General features: G+C 38.1%; 2 protein-coding genes across 8 annotated transcripts in view; one reads left to right on the top strand and one right to left on the bottom strand.

Annotated features, from left to right (window-relative positions):
• RUNDC3B (RUN domain containing 3B) overlaps window positions 1–2,777 on the top strand; it is a 30,966-nt gene extending 28,189 nt beyond the window's left edge. For both annotated transcript variants that reach the window (XM_083405800.1, XM_083405799.1), the window contains one exon: window positions 968–2,777. In XM_083405800.1, coding sequence (XP_083261926.1) covers window positions 968–1,140 — 173 coding nt within the window. In that variant the 3' untranslated portion in view covers window positions 1,141–2,777. The remainder of the gene's footprint in view (window positions 1–967) is intronic.
• SLC25A40 (solute carrier family 25 member 40) lies at window positions 687–15,625 on the bottom strand. 6 transcript variants are annotated; one of them, XM_083405822.1, is made up of 11 exons: window positions 15,497–15,625; window positions 14,951–15,072; window positions 14,177–14,236; window positions 12,914–13,020; window positions 12,184–12,251; window positions 11,504–11,628; window positions 10,388–10,561; window positions 9,153–9,262; window positions 7,917–7,998; window positions 7,062–7,142; window positions 687–5,447 (listed from the first exon to the last, which is right to left on the bottom strand). In XM_083405822.1, exons 2-11 carry the CDS (start codon window positions 15,045–15,047, stop codon window positions 5,329–5,331), a joined length of 1,023 nt encoding a protein of 340 aa, XP_083261948.1. In that variant the 5' UTR covers window positions 15,048–15,072; window positions 15,497–15,625; the 3' UTR covers window positions 687–5,328. The 6 variants fall into 6 exon arrangements, 5 of the variants coding, with proteins under 5 accessions (XP_083261948.1, XP_083261946.1, XP_083261947.1 ...); XM_083405820.1 differs by having other exon boundaries at window positions 4,693–5,447; window positions 7,062–7,160; XM_083405821.1 differs by having other exon boundaries at window positions 4,693–5,447; window positions 7,062–7,157.
• Between the last annotated feature and the right edge of the window lie 38 nt (window positions 15,626–15,663).

The following is a 15,663-nucleotide window of genomic DNA, read 5'->3' as shown; positions in this document are numbered from 1 at the left end:
TTATTATTTAGAAACTGGTATCATAACACTATTAGCTGATACCAAGATCCATTTAGTTTCTGTTTTTCACAAAATACTTTCCTGCTTCTCATTTTTTATTCTTTCCAATTGACTTGTCTCATTTTGAAATAAAGTTGTAATGTATATCTGATGTCTCATGGACAAACTATAGCTTCAAACATAACTTGCTGAGAGAGAAGTAACCCTATTAATAAGTGCAGAGGGAATTCCTCCAAGATAAATCCACCCAGAAAGGAAAAAGAGTTGAATCTGGAAATAAACAGCAATAGGAACAAAAACGGAATGAAGTGAGGAGGGCCAAGTTTGGCTAGAGGGGGCGTATACAGCAGCACAGAGGAGTAAGGTGTCAGGAGAAAATGCAATAATCCAACAACTGTGAAGTGGTGAACGCTGCCTGGTGTTACACTATTGGTTCTGAAACCTTACTGTGTTACTGTCAGTTAGTAAGAAACTGGATTTTAGCCATGCAAAAACCCATATATTCCCATATATCAGTAAAAACTTCATTTGGTTTGTCCAGAGAGAGAGAGGGAGAGAGACAGAAAGTCCAAAGCAATGTGTTTTTTGAGAAGGTGCAGATGGGCCCACAATAGCGAATGGATGTGTTGTCTAAAAATGAAATTGCTCCATCTTATGACCAAATGTGAAAATGCAAGCCACCTGCATTATCTACAAGTAATTTTTTTATTACAGGTAATGGTGCTTGGATGCAGTAGTGGATTGGATGAGAGCAAATAAACTGAAGCTGAATTCTGCTAAGACAGAGGGTAGTTCATGGGCAGTTCTTGAATCCAGAAATTAGGTGAAATGCCTGGTTCTAGACAGTCACACTTGCCCTGAAAAGGGTAGAAGGGAGAAAAGTGATTGCTTTATGCTCCCTTATTGATCCCCTGGATGGGCCAGTCACTAGTGTTATATATAAGTGTTAATTTTTTTTCTTAAATAGGAAAAGAAGACACCCCTTCATTGCTTGGTCTCTGTGGCTCTCTGACTTCAGTAGCAAGTTACAAATCTCTCACAAGTCTGAAGTCAAGTGAGTATCTTGCAAGTCCTACAACAGATATGACAAGCCCTGGACTAACACCTTCTGGAGTGGATCTATACAAAGAAGATCTCTGAATTTGTATTCAGTTGACATTCCTTAATTTATCTGCGGTTGAGACTCATACAACATTATGCTGGTTTTAAAAATTGCTACTCTATCCTTTTTAGCAACATCTAAAAAACAATGGCTTGCAGTTGTTTTTTAAAAATACTCCTTGATTGCTTACAATATTCATGATTTTCAGTCTGTTGAATGTACAATTAAGGCTGCAAATCATCATTAAGAGAAAAGGGGGTTATCTTAACTGCCAAAATCTGTCTTCTCTTGAAGCTTACTTTCCTCACTTCTTTAGATATGCTCACATTTACAAGGATAACTTAAATCTCAATAGGTAAGTAAAAATATTGACTATTGTAAGAACAAAATATTCGAATTGTATTCTATTATGATGGATTGAAAAAACTGAACTACTTAGAGCGGTGGTAGCTATTAGATCTACACCTGAATTTTCATTATACTAGTCTTACTTCCATCAGGGTTTCCCACATATTTGGCATTCTGACACGCTGAACTACTTGCAGGGTACAAAGGGGAGAAATTTGGAGACGGCATCCAAATTGTTTGTGCTCATGACATGTCCGAATGTAAAGGTAGGAGACACTTGTAGAGAAAAGTAGTGCAACTATTTATAGTGGTTCCTTTTAAGAACTTGGTTTTTCTCCGAAAATCAGGTATCACAATAGACTTATATGTAAGTCTTGCTACCTGCTCTGTAGTAAAAAGTTTAAATCAGGTGTCACTGGTCAACAGTTAAACAATGCTAGCCATGCTTTTTTTTTAACCTTTTGCAGTTTAATTTTTAAAGTGCAACCCTTTCTACAGTGTAACGAGTTTCATTTCCTAGCATTACTGGGAATTGTTACATGCAGTAATCACAGGCTATTTTGTGTAAAAGCATCGATACACATACAGTCCCTAAACTTCATGACTGAGGAAATGCTTTATTGTGCCAAAGAAGTTCCATGCATTGTTTTTCTAATTTGGAACAACATGGGGGACTCTACAAGTACAGCTAATTTTGCACTATCAGTTTGATTACCTACTTATTATTTTGCCAAAAAGAGATGTGCCTCTTGTAAGATTTGCTATAAAAATTGATTAGCATTAAGAGAAAGCAGATTATACATGAAATTCTTTGTGTTGGCAAGTTCATTATTTTTCATATGTGCTGAGCTAAATTATGAGTCAAAACAAGACAATGTTCCTGCTTTGCCAGATGTTACGTACTGACTACCTGATAAAAGTAATGCAATGCATGTTAATTATCTCTTGTAAAATAGTTATCTTTTAAGAACATGAGGAAAAATGAAATCTTTACAGCCAAGTTTTGAGAGGTATATAGAGTATTGTTAGCAGGTTTGTATGTGTGAACTCTTCCTTGGGACAGTTTACTGTTGATCTGGAAACATGACTTTGTCACGCCAGTTATTGACTAGTTGGAGCAGCTGGGATCAGCCTTTTTTTTTACAGACCATAACTAAAATCTCTAGTTTGTATGTGAAACCAATCAGGTCAATATTTGTGCATGAAAAGTTTACTGTATTTGTTCTGAAATCCTGTCAAGTTTTCAGACTTGGAAAAAAACCCAAATTGTGCAGACTTGCGCTGCTGTATCAAATGTTGCATGTGCATTAAACATTTTGTACTATTACTACTTTCGTTGTTGTACTTTTTCTTTATAACAGAAATATTGTCTGCCATTGTTTTATCATTTTAGCTTGCACACAATCTTGAGAAGGATTTCAATAGGTGTTACATAATACCACAATGAATATTGATTCAAATGGAACAAACGGTCAAGTGCACTACACCAATGTTATCATAAGGGAATTGCAGAGTTGTGCTAGGAAACTATAAAGTGTTCAACTTTGCATTACAGACTGTTTTACTACAGACATTATTATTTACAATTATATACTGCTTTCTGTCTGAAAGATCTTTAAGTGGTTTACAGTAGATAAATGTGGTTAGAACATACTGCATAAATCCTACATCAATTACTGTGGCTACCATTTTCTTTCACTTACAAGGTGTGGAAACTTTATTCTGGGAGTTAATTTGTAGTTATGTTTTAACTGGACCATTTGCAATGCTGCTATGCCAAATATTTGTACTAAATGACATTATTTTTGTAAGCTTATGATTGATTTTAAAACCTGAATTAAAAAATGGGAAAGTGGCTATAAACCTATCAAATAAAATACAGCCCAATTTATGTTGCATTTAAAAAGCAATTTGCCCAATTTTCTCTCAAGCGTGGTCATATAATCTGTACAATGAGCTGCTACTGGGGGATTGTAATTTTGGTGCTTTAGTGTTTTTGTAATTGATAGAGAACAATTGTGTTTTATACATCCCAGGGATGACATGTATAGTCAAACCACCCCTGTGCGAGCATCCGTACCCTTTCTGGAGGTGTGTACTGAGCGGCTTTGCCCCCTAAGGCGGAACTTTTAAGTTCCCAAACTTACTGGGCTCTGGGATGCTCTTGAGAGATCTCATTAGGCCAAGTTACTGCAAGATCTTGCGAGAGCCTCCCAGAGCCTTGTAAGCAAGTCTGGGAGCTTAAAAGTTCTTTCTGGGCTGGGAAAATGCTGTACAAAAAAGAGCTTTTAAGCTCTTCACCTTCAGTACACTTAATTTGTGATTTCAACTGCATAATTTAATACATGTAAGTTCCATTCATCCTGTATTTTAAATTGTTCAGTTATGTTTTAAGGTGCCACCTTGAGCTTTTTATAAGGAAAGGTGTGGTACAATGTTTTAAATAAGGATGTGGAACGAAAGTTTGCTGTGATCACAAGTGTTCGTGAAATTTAGAAATTTAAGATGTTAAATTTTCTTGACTACTAGGATATTTTGAGGAAGATGTTTATCTTCAAAATTAGCAGTACTACGGTAAGTCAAATAAATAGTCCAATAGATCTGAAACATCTATAACAGTGATGGAGCTTCAAGTGCTGGTCTAAAGTGTACTATGGTCCTTATATAACAATGCCCTACATTTTCACTTGTGGACTTGCTAACACTTTTTTTTTTAAAATGGTCTTTGTTCTCTTCGCACCCGTGGTAGTTTTACTTTGTAACATTCATAGTGTACAGTGGTACCTCAGGTTAAGAACTTAAGTCGTTCTGAAGGTCTGTTCTTAACCTGAAACTGTTCTTAACCTGAAGCACCACTTTAGCTAATGGGGCCTCCTGCTGCCGCCACTGCACGATTTCTGTTCTCACCCTGAAGCAAAGTTCTTAACCCGAGGTAATATTTCTGGGTTAGTGGAGTCTGTAACCCGAAGTATATGTGACCTGAAGCGTATGTAACCCGAGGTACCACTGTAATTTAAACTCTGTGTGAATATATTAGAGTAATTTCTACAGCTGGCAAAAGATAATTGGCCATGTGCTATATTGAATTAATTTAATAATGTATTGCCCATGTGCATAACACTGTATTATCAAGTACAACTGGAAGCTTATTAACCCTTTCCTAGGAAGCATGACATGCATAATTCTAGGCTAGGTGTGTGTACCCTTTTGCCCAACAGCTGGATGCACGCCTTTATCAGTCCTGGAAAGACACCAAGTGTAAACTTTATATTTTATTAAGAAAATACATTTTCCTTGTTTAATTTAAAAGGTGGTTGTTTCTGGGTAATGCCATGCTAAAGATTTTGGTAACATAACAGTGTAGAAATATCCAAACTAGGAAATTCTCATGGTTTTCATTAAGATCTGTGCATATTAAACATAGCTGCTGAAGAAATTTGTTTGTCCTACTATGCCTTATTCACATATGCTGTTAACCTGGATTATTCAATCACATGATGTAGGCACTCTAAATAATATGGTCTTGAGTGTCTGAGTCATTATTTCCTTTGTGGAAATACAATCTTGTATGTATAATTTCAAAATACGGTTCTGTGGGGAAAAAATATTGCTAAAACCAGCTGGACTGTTACCAGCTATATGATGGTTAGCTACATCAAGTGGCTACTGTATGAAAGACATTTCAATTTTCCCGGAGGAAGCCTAGGGCAGTTCATGGGCTGTGCAGCATTCTTCTTTTGCAGAACTAGGTCCTCGTCTTGAACAGAGCTGACTTGAAGGCGTGCATGATATGCAAGGAGCTTATCAACTATATTTTTAAGATATAAAATTATCTTATGGACCTTCTTACTGCTGCCACCAAGTTTACAGAATCAGCATTAAAGGTTCTTCATAGCTTTGTCTTTATTTATACTACGGAAGAAAGATTTCCCATATTCATAGGCGCTGATCATTATGGCACAAGCAGGAGCAATTTTTGTCAGTCTTGGAATAATGCCTACAGAAAAGATAAATTACTATTCAAGAGCATGGAAGAACTAAGTGGGAGATCATCAGTAAGCTATTGTATGTAATTGCTTAAATTTTTGCACAACTAGCACAATGTTATTGTACTTACCCGTTTATTTCAATCATTTGTTATGTTTAGCATAGAAGAGGGGAGGGGACATGAAGGACTGTCACACAAAAGATGGAGCCGAGTGGGGCCAGAACCAATTATCTATATTTCATTATTCTCAAGTCTAAAGGGACCACACAGTATGTTCATTTGCTTATTGGTTTCTCCTGTTGTTCAGTCTTGCAATTTGAATGCTCTTATATTTATCACTGTGCAGAAAGCATTATACCAATATATTTTTACAGACCCTATCTCACAAGATCACTGCACATAACTTAAACCTACAATGTACAGAAAGCACAGGTTTGTCAAGCCTTGAGCCATCATCCATAAACAAAATATTTGGAGTATATGAATAGTGGCTTTGTAGCAGATTTAAAAGAGATCAAAGCCATTTGAAAAGTAAGGCTAATAAATCTGAATGATGTTATCAACAATGCAGTTGAATGAGCTTAATCATTGTTAATATAATAAAGTTCATAGATTCTTTGAGAGATTCAAAAGCACAACCCTAACTGTTTACCCATAACAATGTTCATGGTAATGCTTCAGGCTCTCGTAGAGACTGTGAAAGTACAGTACATGACAATTTTTATTTGCCAAGGCTGTTTCTCCAGAATTTTTGTATTTATTTTACCTGCATCCCATTCTTACATGGGGGCTTAACAGTTTCTCATCATTGGGACTGATCAGTGCCCTGGGGGCCTCCCCAATTAAGTAACTGAGTTAGTTGGTTTTTCACTTTTCACAACTGCAAAATAAGTTTGTAGGGAAGAAGAAGAAGAAGAATTTGGATTTGATATCCTGCTTTATCACTACCCGAAGGAGTCTCAAAGCGGCTAACATTCTCCTTTCCCTTCCTCCCCCACAACAGACACTCTGTGAGGTGAGTGGGGCTGAGAGACTTCAGAGAAGCGTGACTAGCCCAAGGTCACCCAGCAGCTGCATGTGGAGGAGCGGAGACGCGAACCCAGTTCCCCAGATTATGAGGCTACCGCTCTTAACCACTACACCACACTTTGCTATGCAAAACAAAGAGTTATTGTCATAACTACAGAAAGACGGTCATAATGGTTTAAATAGCTTAAGGTACAGTCCTAATCAGAGCTGCTCCTAACAATTGGGCAGGACCACCACTGCATTTGGAGTCCTGCCCAGTTCAGAGCTTCTGCAGTGATTGGGCATGATGCTGTCATGTGATGGCAGTGGGGTTGGCTTTGGCGCCAATGAATCCTAGGCAGGTTCAGCCCCACACCACCTCCTGCCATAAATCGGACCGAACGGGGAGTGCTGCAGCCACCAGATGGAGGCTGGCAGGACTGGGTGAAAGGACACTGTGGCCCACTGTGGCACTGGACAGGAACGGGGTGTGGGTGGTGGTGGTGAAGGGTGTTTGGACTGCACAGTAAGTTCTGTTGTAGATACTACGATACTGCCTAAGACAAACAATATATGGAAAACATATCAACTTCTAGTGAGAAAGCAATAATTTACCAGTATATAATCCAGTAAATCCATTTTCAGCAACAATTCTCTTCATTAATTCCCATATCGATAAACTCCTCTGCTGTGAAGCTGAGTAAAACAAAACTACTAAATAGGAGGAGAAAAATGTGGGTGTACAATTAAATGTCAATTATGCTTCTACCAAGCCACATCTCTCTGGTGGTAAATTTTGCAAGGAGGCACCATTTTCAGGTGGGGCTGCTTTCAAAACTCCTCCCCCCCCCCCCCTGCTGGTTGTAGTATTTGTACTGTGCTGTGCTACATGCAGTGTGATTGTTAATTTTATTTCACCTAAGTGCAAGTAGATAAATAGGTACCGCTTTATAGCGGGAAGGTAACGGCGTTTCCGTGCGCTGCGCTGGTGCTGGCTCGCCAGAGCAGCTTCGTCACGCTGGCCACGTGACCCGGAAGTGTCTGCGGACAGCGCTGGCTCCCAGCCTCTTAAGCGAGATGAGCACGCAACCCCAGAGTCGGACACGACTGGCCCGTACAAGCAGGGGTACCTTTACCTTATTACAATTTGAATACCATAGAATTCAAAATGTTACGCAAATAAAATGTAAGAAATTAAAGAAGTACTTTATTGGAAATAACTATTAAACACTTGATTCAGAGCTGGCTGAACATTCTCTTGCCTTCCTAATCATATAAAAGAGGCCAGCAGGCCGGCACATTCTACAGCTTCAAAATATTCACTAAGGGCAGCCCACAAAGTGTGTGGTCCTTCCATGATGTTACAAAAGTATTGATGATACTGGTTAGATCACCAAGAATGGGTTTCAATAAATATTGTACTTGATAGAGGATCTGAAAGAAAAAAATACTTGGTGAATTAGAACTTACCATGTGTGCTGACAGGTTCCCACATTTCAGTCTGCTTGTGTGTTTTAACTACATCAAAGGGTAAAGTTAATACAGCAGCAATCTAGGGGGGAATTAAATTTTTGAATGTTAACAGTACCCACAGGCAAATAGATTCCATTGCAACTTTCAGTGTAAGCATAAAATACTCTGTGTGCTGACTTGCATCTTGTTGGACTGCACTAACACAATCTAATACATTTAAAATATTTAAGTTCCAATTAATTCAATGAAGTATACACATTAGACTATTAATATAGCATTAAATACTGATGATACTAAATCCTGAATTTTAAACTGAGAGCTTATCCGTGTTAAATTCAGCATCTAGGTGGGAATCAAAGCAATTTTCACTGCAAATCATAACCATTTTATCTGCAATAAAAAGTACAATCTCATGGGTGTGTACATTTAAGTAAACATATATATGAATGAAGTGCTATGCATTTTGCTTGGCTTAAAATGTACAATAATGTAATAGTATAATAGTACATCTGCAGTAGCACAACTGGATGCTTTCATCTTCCCCATAATGTGGGTACTACAGATATGTTTAGCATCTCATCTAGCTTGGTCCTTCTAAGTAAACATGCATAAAACAATGCTGTGAGTTTATGCTGAAACAACCAAACCACAGCCTATTTACTTCAAAGAAAGTACAACTGAAATTAACAGGACATTGTTCCAAATAAATGTGCTAAGAAGATCATTGCCTTTTGCCTTGGCTTTAATAAACTGTTTTTTTCCCCTCTTTCATTTGGTGCTTCTCTGTTGATACCTTAAAAGTGCACAAGGAGTTTCCCACTCAGAATGCCTACTTATTTTAATAACGGTAGTAATAATAATAATAATAATAATAATAATAGTGGTAGTAGTAGTAGTAAATTTATTTATACCCTGCCCTCCCCAGCCAGAACCGGGCTCAGGGCGGCTAACAACAAACAAAATTACAATAAAACATAATAGGGAAGAAAAAACACAACACAACAAAACAAAAAGCAGTTAATTAAAATACGAGTTAAAATACAATTTAAAATGCAGCCTCATTTTAGTAGTAGCCCATATGTTGCCTTACGTTGCCCAAGTATAGATCTGCCCTCTCATTTAAATTATCAGGACAGACTCTATATACAAGACTACTATATACATTTTCACGTCTTATGTAAAAATTACGTAATTTCTATTAGATGAAAATGTTATCAACAAAAATTAACTTACAGAACCAGCTACTGCTCCTGATGAGAAAGTGATAAGGAATGTTGGCTCCCTTTTACCTAATTTCTTGCATAACCTCTTCTTCAAGTATTCATAGTTACACCAGTACAGTGCTATAAGGACAAAAAGTCAGAAAATGAAAGAGGCTTTTTGCAATCTGAAAACGGAGAACTACAGTGATCAAGTTTTCTATGTCTATACAGTCGTACCTTGGAGGTCGAACGGAATCCATTCCGGAAGTCCGTCCGACTTCCAAAACGTTTGGAAGCCAAAGCGTGGCTTCTGATTGGCTGTAGGAAGCTCCTGCAGCCAATTGGAAGCTGCGGAACTTTGTGTTGGATGTTTGGGTTCCAAAAGAATGTTTGAAAACTGAAACACTTCTGGGTTTCGATCACTTGTGGAAACAATTGTGCTTCCACAAAGCAAACTAATTGCTCGTCACATTGTCACTTACCACACTGTGGAATAAAAATATAATAATCATGTGCAGGGAGGGGACATGTCAGCCAACTAGTCAAACTGTTGTCGACTGATATTAGTGTGTATTAGTTTGAACCTTAAGACCATACTCCTATACAATAAACTCAGAAGCAAGCACCAATTAAAACAATGCTTACTTCCAAGACAATCATCTGTAGGATCAGGCTGTATATCTGAGTTTGGACCAAAAATGGTTTTCATTGGGGGCCATTTGGAGGAATGAAAGTAAAGTTGCTTGAGTTATCTCAAGGTAGAAATAGTTCTTCTTGATCTTTCTTAATAATCTAATCACAGAACTTTTGTTTTTAAACCATTACTTTAATTAGTATTATTGATATGTGGGCAAGTGGGCTAGTAAAAAAGTTGGTGGGCTGGAAACTTGTGGACTTAGCTACAGACTGTTTAAAAATGATAGAGCACTTCAGTGCTCACAGTGTGTGGTTGGGCATTGCTGTAGGGCCAGTCCCTTAAAATACTCTGTTTAGTATTGGAAGCATGGCATAACCAAAATCAAAGTTTATTTTTTAAAACATTTTTTAAAGCTTCATACATTCAGTCATGGTGGAAAGGAAATAAATGTATTGGCCTTCATTAATTACATGCAGACATCCATACATTTCATACTTGTAAAGCAGTGCCTTATTTGGATTCTTTTCTCTTGCCTTTTCAGACATCCCAAATTGGCAAAATCTTCATCTGAAAAGAATCTGCATCAGCCAATATAACCAAAAGTACTACCAATGCAAAACAAGTCATACCTGAGAATGGTACATCTCTAAGAACTGTGGGACCCCATCCTTTCCAGAGTGAAAGCCAACCACTTTGGGTCACATTACTACTAATGCAAGCAAGCAGCTTTTTATAACTCAACCGCCGAGACTGCATTCTTGTTTTTATCATTTCGATCGGACTTGTTGCAGTGGCTGCACACACTAAGTGGGAGGGGAGGAACACAATATGCTCAATAGCTATGTCAATAGAGCATTTTCCATAGTTGCATCTGCAAGAGAAGACTTGCTTTCTCTGTTTTGTCCATGCCTGTCATTTTTTCAATGCAGATAAACATAATAAAAATAATTATCTAATTATGTATGTGTTGCCTTAAGGGCAAAGAACTACAGTGGTACCTCCAGTTGCGCATGGGATCCGTTCCGGAACTCTGGTTGGATCCTGAGGAATTTGCAACTGGAGGTGCCTGTTCTGTGCATGCAGCGAAACCTGGAAAAATACTTTGGGTTTGCCACATGTAACCCGAAGGATACACAACCAGGGGTGTGCGTATCCAGAGGTACCACTGTAGCTCAACTGCCCTAAGTTTCCCTTGCCGTGTGAACCAAACAGAATTTGAAACTTGCTTCAAATATTTTAAACACCACAACTATTCCTTTGGTGCAACTCTTAATGTGGTTCCATTTTATTACTCAACATCTACTGATAGTTGCTGCAAGAGATCATGTGAGGTTCTGAAGTCTAGTGACATCAATACACTGATGACACCCAGTTTTATTATTTTCTTCTAATCCCACCTAGAACCAGCAACAGATGAGGGCTAATAAACTGAAGCCTAAAGCAGATAAGACTGAGGTGAGTCAACTGCACTTTGTACAGAGAAGCATCAAACGAGCTCAGAAAGGTATCTCAAGTTCTGAAGTGTGGCTAAGAGAAAGTGTTAGGCCTGCACCAGCCAAAATCTTTTGTGCTTAAATCTGAGTATGAGGAATGGCTAATAATATAAGTGTTTCCTAGGTTACACTATCACAACATTTGCTTTATTATAAAATGCTAGCTATAAGCAATGGAACTTATCCAAACTTTCTTTTAAACCACATGAAATAAAATTTTAACAGCAAACTAGAGAGCAGAGACTGACTCACATCTAGCTAGGCCACCTGCAATAAGTGGAACGGAATCATGATCTTCTCCTATTTTAGAACCGAAGGTATCATGTAGTTGATCATAGCAGGTAAAATAAACTACAGTTGTTGGAACTGAAACTGCTCTAAAACAAAAGTATAAATATTTAGTAAAGTTGCCAATCATTAAACACTTACTTGCTCAGTTAGCTGTTGCCCCTCTAGTTTAACTGATTAAAATATGAGTGTCTAGATCAGAACTATTCCAGGTGTCCATAGCTCTCTGACACCCTTTATCTATCCTGACTGTGCTGAAAGCAAAAAGAACTCAACAATCCCAACAAATGAATGCAAATTGTGCCAATGCTCAGATGAATCGCAAGCCCTACCTTACAGCTAGCTATTCAAACTTCAAAATGCAATTGCACTACAAAACTTGCATTCATACAATTGCAAAATGCATATTCACAAGAAGCACATTTCTATGTCTCTGCCAAGATATTTTGCCTTTCCTTACAGCAGATCTTCTAACAGCAGAGGAGCCTGTAACTGCATGCTTGGCAAAACATCAAAGCCCCTTTTCCTCTCAGCTGCTTCCTGTTTTACAGATGATGGGGAGGAGAGGACCCCAGAGGGCCCGACTCTGCTGCAGGCCTACTTTACAGGAAGCTATATAAGAAGACAATAACTATATAACTTACAGCGATGGAAATAGTCCACTCCACAGGCTTTTCACACCCTCTCTTTGAACAATTTTCACAAAAGCATCCTAAATTAGCCAAATATGAAGACAGAAAGGGTTACAGATTTCTATAAGTCCTGTTGCACTTGTTTGTATATTATTTTGTTTTGTTTCTTTCTGCTGTTATATGGTTAAAAGTTTTCAGTGTGGTTATTATTTTTTAACATTTATATTGGTTGTGTGTTGTGTTTTGTTGTATTTGTATTCAGGTGTATTTGTTTTAATTCATGCAGTGAGTTGCCTTGAGTCCTAAAATAGGAGAAAGGCAGGATATAAAACAAAGAAAGAAAAATTTCTCACACTTCAAAGAGACATATAATCATATTTCTGTATTAATAATAACAATAATGATTATTTATTACCTACCCTTCACCAGGACAAGTTACAGCATTTAAAACAATATTAAAAATAGTATCAGGTAGGTAGCCGTGTTGGTCTGACACAGTAGAAATATATAAAAAAATAGAAAAATTGTCTAGTAGCCCCTTAGAGACCAACTAAATTTGTGGTCTCTAAGGTGCTACTAGGCAGACACCAACTGTTATCACAATAATGAGAATGATCCAGTGCTTCTGCTCCAAACACAAAATACATTGAATTCATACTATGATTTTTTTTTTAAAAGCAACAGCCTGTAAAGTGTTGTGCTCAGAGTTAAAACTGGTAGGATTAAATATGTTTCTACTTACTGTCATGCCAGTAAAACGTCCAGCTGTCTTATGCCAAGTTTTGCCAGTTCCATTTTCATAGAGATAAACATGATCTGTCAAGCCATCAGAATCCAAAAAAGCCTTTCCTGATAAAAGGGTGAACAAAAAACAGAGGGGGGGGTGGGTGAAGCATGGGCTCAGGCACATTTACTGGAAGGGGGGTGATATTCACTCAGGCCTTGGGAAGATATTTATTTTATTTAACAAAATGCATATACCTCCTGGGCACAAAACTGGCCGAGTTCACTATGCAGAAAGTTGATTTTATATAAATCAGAAGCTGGATTTCAGTGGCGTCAACAGCTCTAATGACTAAGTATTAGAGTAAGTCAAGTTAGCTTAAATTTCCAAATGTATTCTCACACTTTATTTTTTTCTTATTTCACTGGTAACAGGTTCACATTTTATTAACATAGCTATCTCTATAATTCTTGTGTGGTTTCTTGAGGTTAAGCTTTGGCTCTGCATCCAGTACCTGCCTGCTTGGCTACCTGCTACTACGTAATTTGGGCTTTGGGCTCGAGATGCAGAGGGCTCTTATCTCCTCAAATCCTAGGGGCATCTAGTGTAATCTGGGGTTCTCCTGACTTAGGCTGAGTGGGCTAACGGAAGTGGTGGCAGCTTCTACCTTGCAGCTTCTACCTTGCCCTTTACACTGCTTGATTATAACGAAGCAGTCTAAGCAGTTTACGGTGCACAGGCTGAGTCTGCAGTTGTAGTGGGTTGTATTCTGCTGTTATTTGTTATGAATTGCAAGTTTTAAAAGGGTTCCCCCCCCCCACCCTGAGATCTTTGGGTTAAAGGTAGGGTATAAATATTTTAATTACATAATTAAATAATTTAAGGAAACTCTGTACTATATCCCTTATATACTTTAACACTGATTGGCTAATGGACCATACATTTGGGAGGTATACAAGTACCTATTAGATATTTCCTGTTGCAGAAATAGTGATGAACAAACTTAATTCACCACTCCATTCTGCCACTGTATATATTAGAAGTTAAAGCTCTCTCTTCACTCTTAAATTAAGCATACTTTTACCTTTTAACATCATTCACAAATACAACAGTAACGAGTATACCAAGCTCAGTCTTGCATGCATAATATTAGGCCTTCATAGTCCTGTGACCCCCACACAATACTTTCTCCTCCACCATTAAAGCCACATTTTATCAAAACATAAACAGAACAGGCACCCTTTTATCTGTATCCCATATGCATATCTATAAGGATTTTACCTTTCAGGTTTGGATTGCTCTGGGCTTGCAGTCGAACTTTAACAACATCTAGGGGTGTCACTAAAGCAAAAATAAAATTTGTCTTGTGGAAAACCTTTAGAATGCATAAATTAGTTGGCAATAAGGATTTAAAAATAAAGCTGAATAAATGAATATACATAAATCAGCAAAGACTTGTTCTCTGTTGCCCCAGAGGGCAGAAGGCGGCACATTTCAATTAAGCATAAAGAGAAATTTATTAATGCTAACAGTGATTCAACAAAGAAACGAGTTACTGAGCTTCAGGCTCTCCTGTTCAAGGTCTTCAATCTGAAGCTGGACAGCCATCTGTTGTGGATGCTCTAACAACTCTAGATTTCCTACATCAAAAAGGGGACTGGCCTAGATGGCCTTTAAGACCAGCCTCCAGTTCTAGGATTCTACTGGCTTACCATGAATGAAGGTATCATTCTCACTTTATGCCTCCTCTTGCATGAGCAATAAACTACAGTCCATGGTGTAGCATTACATCCAAACCAGGGATTGCTTGTTTTGCTTAAACAAACCATGACTGGTAAGCCAGGAGAAATCTTGGTCTCTTTGAAGCTAAACAAACCACAATTGCCAGTTCGGATACAGTCATTTGGCACTATGCCAAATATTATTGTTTCTGCTCCTACTCACACTATGGAAAGAATGAAGCAGGAGCTGTCTGCATATCCCTGGTAAACCATTCCCTATGTACATACTGCTGCAGCCATAATGAGCTAAGTGGATTCAAATATTTTTCCTTACCCAAAACTGATGTAATAACAGCACCACAACCAGAGGAGAATGCTTGCTGAGAAGTTGTGATTCTGTATAATTCATTTTCTTTCTCTTCAGAGTCCATAATTTTGTTCCTTGAAAAACATAACCTGTTTTTTGGGGGGGGGGAATAAGCCACATACTGTATATTATTTTTTTTAAAAACCCCTCAAACAATATGAAGCATTATTTAGCAGCAATAAATTTGGAACAAGTTCAGGACAACTTGTGGTATTTGCATCAAATTCTGAAAGCTTGAGTTTTGTATGGCTACCCAGTCCGATCTTCAGACAACTGGCAGCTTACACAGAAAGACAAACAGGTAGAAGACCCAGCGACTTGGCAAAAATTTTATTGCAATGCACTACCACATAGCGGTTGTTTCTAATTTAATGATAGGCTCATATTTCGCATTTTCACGATGCTCAGTTCTAAAGAAACCCAGATTTCATTTTTTTATATGGGAGTCTCTCTCAAGTGCTGGTACTGTGAGCTGGCTATATGAATGGCTACCCCATTACTGTAGTCACATACCTCACCCCGGCCCAACACTCCGATCTCGTCCGCCTCCTAAAACACAAACCAACGAAGGAGAGTCGCTTCCTCCTCTCGGAAAACTTTTTTTTAATTGCCCGCCCTTCTTTTCGGGTAACAAGAGCAGCTGCTCGGAGCTCCAAGCCAAGCTGTACCTCAGTGAAAGG

Source organism: Podarcis tiliguerta (genome assembly GCF_965153285.1).
Source record: "Podarcis tiliguerta genome assembly, chromosome: 12".
Taxonomy (NCBI): domain Eukaryota; kingdom Metazoa; phylum Chordata; class Lepidosauria; order Squamata; family Lacertidae; genus Podarcis; species Podarcis tiliguerta.
Note: the sequence above shows the minus strand (reverse complement) of the source record. Positions and strands in the feature narration are given on the sequence as shown.